Below are 8,796 nucleotides of genomic sequence, written 5' to 3'. Positions count from 1 at the left end.
ACCCTAGGGATGATCCCAATTATGAATACAGCTTGGTGAAGCTTGGCATTATGTTCCCACCTCTACGAAGTGGGGGTTACCGATGCTTCACCAACCTTGTACCTATACCTTGCCTAACCTCAAAGATCTTAAAACCGCTAACCATCTACTTCCTGAAGTCCTTCCATAGTATCTTGAAGAATAGTGGCATTATGACCCTCACTCCAAGGAGGAGTGGTTACCACAACCTATTAAAGTCCTGCTCTAGCACCCTTGGACCAAATACTGCCTTTGTAGCAACCGGTTATCAGAGCCACAACACCCCTGCTCGACCTTTTGGCAACTCAATTTTGCCAAGTTCATATCCGCTCAGTCTTCGAAGTTTCAAGACTGTGGCTTCCTACTCCTTTGATTTGCTTATGGAGTCTGCATTGGTTTGTCTTGACCTAACAAGTTTCATATAGCTACCTCACATGTGGTTCTCAGCTCTCAAGCTCTTCACATCGAATGCCCCTATCTATCTTTGTACTTTTATTGCTCTATGCTTTGGGTTAGCTTACCCTGTGTTGTACTTTAAACTATCCTTGTTATTTATGTTACTTTCTGTTTGAATGAAATGATAACACCTCTTTGATAAAAAAAAAAAAAATTAATTATTATGAGCGAGATAAATCGCACTATGAGCGAGATAAATCGCACTATGGGCGAGATAAATCGATTTAAAGAAAATTATTATAAGTAAAATTATTATTCTAGAACCAATATTTGTTTGTGTCAAACATAATATGTAACTGAAGATTTTTATTTATTTATTCAAAGCTGCGCTTTTTCGTGTAAAAAAATATGTTTCACCCGTGAAATCTTTAAATGTGTAAGAATACATTTCACCCGTGAATTATGTGAACGTGGTAAAGAAAATATTTATAAAATGTTACAATTATTGGAAATATATATTTTTGTGTGCTTTAAAAAGCGAATTTTATATTTATGGTTAATTGAGTAACTATAACAATTTTTCATAATCTAATAATCACTCATTTTAAATATATTATAATTGTTTTTGGGTACTAAGTTTATTTATAATGATAAGGGTTATTGTCTCATTCCTTTTTAATAGCACATAGATTAATGTAGAATTAGAACGTATATTCCTATTCGGTTATCAATATTTCCATTTTTGAATGAATAATCACACTAAATGTTGAGATTAATTAGTTTACATACTTAGATATATATATATAAATAATCACACATCATGATATCCTCTAATTTGTTGTCATTTTTATATTTATTTATGAATATATATAAATCTATCTTTATTGGGAATTAAGTTTCCTTTAATGAGTTGGAGATAATTCAGGGGTAATATATTTTTCTTTTTATAATCAATTATAATAACTATTGAAAGCTTGTTATTTAAATTATTATGGGAATAATACTAACATAAAAAATAACATTTTATATATGATTTTGTTAATAAGTTATATGTTCTTTTTTTATTAACTTTATATGTTTTTATAGCCTTTTTAAGTTATTTCTTAAAAATAATATAATTTTGACTTGTATATTTGTAAGTAAATTTTAGAGAAATTTTAACTTAAAATAGTATGTAATTATTTAATTAGTTTTAATATGTGATATTTAAATTTGTGTGAAAATTGATGACATATCTAATTATTATTCAGTTAATTGTTTTAATTTAAATATAATGACATGTTGATGTAATTAAGTAGAAAATTTAAGGATTTTTTTGCTAAATGTGTCTCGAGCTCTCTGGCGGTGACACATCAGTTTTTTCAAGAGAGTGCTTCTCTATTGAGGGAATTTGTAAATCAAACATCTAGTAACTGATATTTTTAATGTACTATTATACTTAAAAATAATATATTATTGGTCAAAATCAAATTTGTAAAGGAAAAGTAAAAAACAGAGGTAAACAGAAGAACTAAAAAAGAGGACAAAATCACCTTTATGCATCACTTAAAATAGCAAATCTATAAAACCACAAGGAAAATGGCGGATTCAACAAACGCTCCTTTTAAGATGTAGGAGACATCAAACAAACAATTACAGTTTTGACCCTTGAAATTTACAGTTTACATATGTTTTTTACGACAAAGGAAACAAACATTTACTTCTTTTGCATACTCATGTTTACTAAGTCTTTATATCTATGAACCTTCACACGATTTGTTCACATGCCTTTATCTACAGCTACGGATCTTCCTCCACCTGAAAACACCATTATAAGCATAGTTATTTTATATTTAAATATAAGCATAATGCGTGCGTGTGAGATCATATGGCAAGCTCATGATTTGGATCAATTAGAATTTTTAAGAGGTTAAAGATTAGAGTATAACATTATATATTTTCTACACTTTACATTAAATCACATAACATGGTTTCTGGATAAATTGCTGCATTTTCAACATTGTCTGTGCCTTGTCCTTTGCCACGTTGTATTCTTGAGGTTAACATGAAATGTGAAACACTTAAAACGAGGCTAATTAATTTAGTCTCTTAAAAAAAAGTTGAGAGGTAAGGGCCGGATGAGATCTGCACGAGTGGCATGACCTTCAATAGCAGACAAGCCAGCTCCCGTTCATGGTTTAAATCAGCACTCATGCAACGCAGCGCATCTCATGCTGTGAGGACGGTTGGTAAAAGATATTGCAGAGATATTTCATTTTTATATTAGCTAAGATGCTTTTTGTCACCTTGGAAGGGGAACATTGCATTGATGATTCGATTTTCTTAACCTCATAATATAAGTATCGACCGGAGAGGCATTGAGAAGGCAGAACAAAACATATTAAGCTCTCTCAACATCTTCTCTTTGATCAAGAAACAAAGAACTTAAGATCAACAAAAATGGCAGTCTCCTTCCATGTTCGATCTAACAGCCTTCCGTCTAGACTTCACCCACAAGCTGCTCATATTAATGAGCAGTTGGCCCGATTAAGATCTTCCGAGGAAGCCTCAACATCTTCCAGCTCTTCTATCTGCCATAGGCTGGATAACATTCAGGATCTACACGAGTCTCTTGACAAACTTATTCGTCTACCTGTCCCACAAAATGCTCTATCTCAAGAGAAGAACAAGAAAGCCGTCGAGCAGCTTCTTGATGGATCTCTAAGGATCTTGGATTTGTGCAACATTTCCAAGGATGCTTTGTCACAGATGAAAGAGGGTCTCATGGAGGTCCAATCTATTCTACGAAGAAAGCGTGGAGATCTATCGGGAGAGGTCATGACATACTCTAAAGAATCGTAGACAATGGAAAGAATATTTCTGTCTATCATTCCATGGTACTTTACATGACATGGCTTTTATAGACTACAATAGAATCTTATAATATCTAATTACAATCAATGTAATATACGATGACAATCGTATCTCAATCACAATCGTATCAATTAACATTGACCAGATCTTTGTTAACTTGTTGCCTAAGCTACGGAAATGATTCCGTAATATACTTAGCCTCAAGAAGATCCTTAAAGAAGTCTTTCCAAAAGGTTCTCAAAAGTTTGAAGGTTAAACATGACCACGAGTGTAGCTACATATCCTTGGCAGTGTTTGGAGAAGCAGAAGCTGTCACAATTGTTCTGTTTGATTCTCTCTTTAGCTACATGTCTGGATCAAAGACTTGTTGCAAATGGTCAGTCGTCTCAGAGCTAATGAAAAAGAAGAAAGTTACGTGTGAAGCACAAGAAAACGAATTCACAAGGGTGGACTCCGAATCCCAGTATGAACAGACTTTGAAGATGGAAGATGTTCACATACTAAAGTCATGCATTCAAGATCTTGAAGATGGACTTGAGTCTCTCTCTAAGTCTTTGATCAAATACAGAGTCTCAATACTTAACATCTTAGGCCACTAATGCCTACAAAATTTTGTACAAAAAGGAACTATTAAAAGAAATATATTCAAGTCGCAATTCTAAGCATCTTATTTCTCTTACCTTTGAATCTTTCATCATTAAAGAACAAGTTCATTCTAGAAACAAGAAATCAGAAAATACTCAAAATAGCTCATCATTAAAAAATTTTAAACTTCATGAGAATACAAATTTTAAGGTAATAAATTCATATCCACCTAATCTATAATTGTCACACGTACTCTACAATCTCTATATACTTTTATTTAAGCAATGTTGTTAGAAGATTAACTCTACTATCATATGGCATAATACAAAAATATGTCATTACATTTTAATTAATTTAATAACTAATAAAAGAAAATATTATATTGTTTTATACCCTATTTTTGAAATTATTTAATGAAATTATTTAACAGATTTCGTTTATTGTTTCAGAAAGTTGAAGGAAAAAAAACAAATTATTTAGAACAAATATAAAAATTGATTTTATTTATAAAATTAAGATTAAATATATGCATCCCAAAATTGTTTAATAATGAAATATATATTTTAAAACTATGATACAACATTGCTTATATTTTAAAAATATAAAATAGAATATCTAATTTATTAAATATTTTTTTGCATTGCACATCGATGCAGTGACATCTTATTAATATCTAAGAAATCACAAATGTTACATTTGAGTTAATATAACATATACAACTAAAAAAAAATCAAAATACCAAATCGAGATTTCTAAACACAACCGCTTCAATACAGATTTTATTATATTTTCTAGATTTTACCAAATTTATATGATTCACGGATTTAAACATTGTATCATTCTCCGAAGATGGTTTGAAATCAAATTATATATGAAACTAAATAAAAAAATTATAAAATGTACAGAGTAAATCAAATAAACTTTATACTATTATTTTGTAACTAACAAATTATATAGTAAAGTCTATGGAAATATTTTTTGTATTGTACATGGAGGGACTATCTAGTAGGAACTCTATTTATGCTTTGTATGTTGAAGAAAAAATTGGAATGATTCATGAAATTATGCTTTGTTTTCTTTAAAATAATCACACATTTTTTAAAGTACATAAATATAGTGGGAAACAATATTAATGGTACAATATTAATGGTCATTATCGATGATTAGGATCTTGTCTGAATTATAATTTTGAATTGGTCTTGGATTTTCTATATATGATCATACAGTTAGTATTGGTGGAAATCTTAAGAAGGTGTGACATATGGGAAAACATATAATCACACCAAAATAAATTTTGAATTTTGAATTTCTATCTATATATACATTTTTGGAGACATTTATAAAATAAATCCTGAAATTGGCACTTATTTACAGGTATGTCATTGACATTAAAGAATTAATTTAATAAACACAATTAACTATACTTATATTTGATTTTTTTTTATAGAAACTTACTATTTTAAAAGGTAACAAACATAATTGTAAATGTATACAGATTTTATTTCTTTATTTTATAAGGAGGTGAGTGAAGAGGTATTGTTCATTAAAAATTTGAAAAACTAATTTGATAAAAAATGATTTTTAGCCTCAAATACTATATTTTACTTTCATGGGTTTTGTATGATAAGTTTTTACGGATTAAAAATCTTTGAACATGTTGCGTGATCCGCCTAGCATGGCGGGTTTGGACTATAGAACAACCACTAAAACTATTAGTTTATTTCATATAATATATATTTGTAGTCATAGTTTAGAAACTTAACTTAACTTGCCATATAAGCATATACCTCTGTTTAATTATAAAAAACAAACTAAGTGTTTTAAAATTTTATATTCTATCTAATAACAAATTTAATGTAATTAGGTTATAAACTGTATAAAACATAAGAAGAAGAAAAAATATTATAAACAAAATTATAAATACATTAGATAAAATTTAATTAATTGAGAATTTGAAAACTAAATAAATTAAAAATTATTATTTAAATTACATTAATTTATAATTTAGTCTCGCGGTGTACCGCGAGTGAAAACCTAGTAATCACATATAATCAAATAATATCAATATTAATGGTTACTCTCTCTCTCTCTTTCCAAAATAAATGTAATGAAATTATTTGGCTATTGCCATTGAGCAACTCATTTGGATTTTCCATTTTATCATTTTCACACCAAAAATAATAACGATTTTATCTTCAAAATTCATCCTTCTACCGTCTCATTTTTCATTTTGTTATTACTTTTTTTTTTGTTTCTAAGAAATATAGTCATAGTCATTTTACCTTTATGTTAAATTGTTTTAAAATTTTATATTTGAATTTTAGTTCATCACAATAATTTTTAGTTTTCTAGTAGTTGCAGTGAAATCCCGTGCAAAATTGTATCTTATACATGTTTGTGGATTAAAAAAAAAAATGAAAAAAAGGAAACAGAATTAACTCAAGTAGTTGAGTTAAACGCCCACGTACTAAAGAACATACAACTTATATAGGTCCAACATTTATTGAAGTCTATATATTTTGCTGAATTTTTGCAAGTGAAGGAAATGATCATATGAAGAAAAAAGCAATATTGTATTTGTAAGAATACATATAAAAATATAAATACATAAAAGACAGGTAAAACACACAGAAGTTTCAATGTATATTTGTAAATCAAACATCTTGTAACTGATATTTTTAATGAACTATTATACTTTTAAAATAATAAATTATTGGTCAAAATTAAATTTGTAAAAGAAAAGACAGAAAAGATAGGTAAAAAATAAATAAATAAAGAAGAGGACAAAAATCATTCTGCATCACTTAAAATAGCAAATCCATAAAACCACAAAGATGTACATCTTTTGACATGTAGGAGATTTATGCTGAAAACATCAAACATCTTTTGACCTTAAAATTTACAGTTTACATATATTTTTTTACGACAAAGGAAATAAACATTTACTTCTTTTGCATATTCATGTTTAATGAGTCTTTATATCTATTAACCTCCACCTGAAAACACTATTATAAGCATAGTTATTTTACATTTATTAATTAAATATAAGCATTATGCATATGGTTTGGATCAATTAGAATTTTTAAGAGATTGAAGATTAGAATAACATTTTTCTTTTCTTTTCATACACTACATTAAATGACATAACATGGTTTCTGGATAGATTGCGGCATTTTCAACGTGATTAATACTTGACAATTGAGATTCACATTCTTGAATCAGCATTGTCTGTGCCTTGTCCTTTGCCACGTTGTATTCTTGGGGTTAACATGAAATGTGAAACACTTGAAACGAGGCTAATTCATTATTCTCTCTTAAAAAAATGTTGAGAGGTAAGGATGAGATCTGCACGAATGGCATAACCTTCAAGAGCAGACAAGCCAGCTCTCGTTTATGTTTTAAATACGCACTCATGCAACGCAGCGCATTTCAATGCCTTAAGATATTTAAAAGTTAGGCTGTGAGGACGGTTGGCAAAAGATATTGCAGAGATATTTTATTTTTATACTAGATAAGATGCTTCTTGCCACCTTGGAAGGGGAACATTGCATTAATGATTCGAATTTTTTAACCTCATAATCTCTCTTTTCTAATGGTGTATATAAGTATCGACCGGAGAGGCATTGAGAAGGCAGAACAAAACATCTTAAGCTCTCTCAACATCTTCTCTTTGATCAAAAAACAAAGAACTTAAGATCAACAAAAATGGCAGTCTCCTTCCATGTTCGATCTAACAGCCTTCCCTCTAGACTTCACCCACAAGCTGCTCATGTAGATGAGCAGTTGGCCCGATTAAGATCTTCCGAGGAAGCTTCAACATCTTCCAGCTCTTCTATCTGCCAAAAACTTGACAACCTTCAGGATCTACACGAATCTCTTGATAAGCTTATTCGTCTACCTGTCACACAACATGCTCTATCTCAAGAGAAGAACAAGAAAGCTGTCGAGCAGCTTCTTGATGGATCCCTTCGGATCTTGGATTTGTGCAATATTTCCAAGGATGCTTTGTCACAGATGAAAGAGGGTCTCATGGAGATCCAATCGATTCTACGAAGAAAGCGCGGAGATCTATCTGGAGAGGTCAAGAAATACTTAGCCTCAAGAAGATCCCTAAAGAAGTCATTCCAAAAGGTCCTCAAGAGTTTGAAGGTCAAACAAGACCAAGAATGTAATGACGAATCTTTGGCAGTTTTTGGAGAAGCTGAAACTATTACAGTGACCCTTTTTGATTCTCTGTTCTCCTTCATGTCCGGATCAAAGTCTTGTGGAAAATGGTCATTGGTCTCAAAGCTAATGAACCAGAAGAAAGTCTCATGTGAAGCGCAAAAAAACGAATTTACAAGGGTGGACTCTGAGTTTCAATCTGAAAAGACTTTGAAGATGGAGGAAGTTCAGATCCTAGAGTCATGCATTCAAGATCTTGAAGATGGACTTGAATCTCTCTCCAAGTCTTTGATTAAATACAGAGTCTCAATTCTTAACATCTTAGGCCATTAATTTATGCCTATAAATTTTGTACACATACTAAAGACAAATTAATAGAAACTAATTCAAGATTTCTCATATAATTATGTGTTATTCATTCTTAATTTTATTCTATTATTATCCAAGAACAAGTTTAGTTCAGAATCAAGAAAACAAAAGCAATTTTAAATAACATATCTACCATTGGCTTTTGAACCATCCCAAATTTCACAGTTTAGGCTTCTCACCGTAACAAGTTCTTGAGTCCACAAAACTTCAGACCCAAGTTTGCTCATCATAATTATAAGATATATAATCATGTGTGAATTCACATGCTTTCAGCAAAGAAGCTCTATTCATGTCTATGGTGAAACAAAATGGATCTGAAATCAAAACCTATGAATTAGGTTTTTTTTGTTGTTGTTCCTGTATGGGATTGTTGAACAAACTGCCTTAAGTATGCAAAATTGTTTATTCATG

The 8,796-nt window shown here is 30.2% G+C and overlaps 2 protein-coding genes across 2 annotated transcripts; both read left to right on the top strand.

Annotated features, from left to right (window-relative positions):
- Positions 1-2,794: 2,794 nt before the first annotated feature.
- On the top strand, positions 2,795-3,929 carry LOC104708371 (uncharacterized). Its single transcript, XM_087509042.1, has 2 exons — positions 2,795-3,236; positions 3,458-3,929. Exons 1-2 carry the CDS (start codon positions 2,854-2,856, stop codon positions 3,864-3,866), a joined length of 792 nt encoding a protein of 263 aa, XP_087365168.1. The 5' UTR covers positions 2,795-2,853; the 3' UTR covers positions 3,867-3,929.
- Positions 3,930-7,507: 3,578 nt separating this feature from the next.
- LOC104791465 (uncharacterized) lies at positions 7,508-8,417 on the top strand. Its single transcript, XM_010517366.3, has one exon. It carries the CDS (start codon positions 7,558-7,560, stop codon positions 8,347-8,349), a length of 792 nt encoding a protein of 263 aa, XP_010515668.1. The 5' UTR covers positions 7,508-7,557; the 3' UTR covers positions 8,350-8,417.
- The last annotated feature ends 379 nt before the right edge of the window (positions 8,418-8,796 follow it).

Source organism: Camelina sativa, chromosome 1, assembly GCF_030686135.1.
Source record: "Camelina sativa cultivar CO46 ecotype springtype chromosome 1, ASM3068613v1".
Classification (NCBI taxonomy): domain Eukaryota; kingdom Viridiplantae; phylum Streptophyta; class Magnoliopsida; order Brassicales; family Brassicaceae; genus Camelina; species Camelina sativa.
This window is presented reverse-complemented; position numbering and strand designations above follow the sequence as displayed.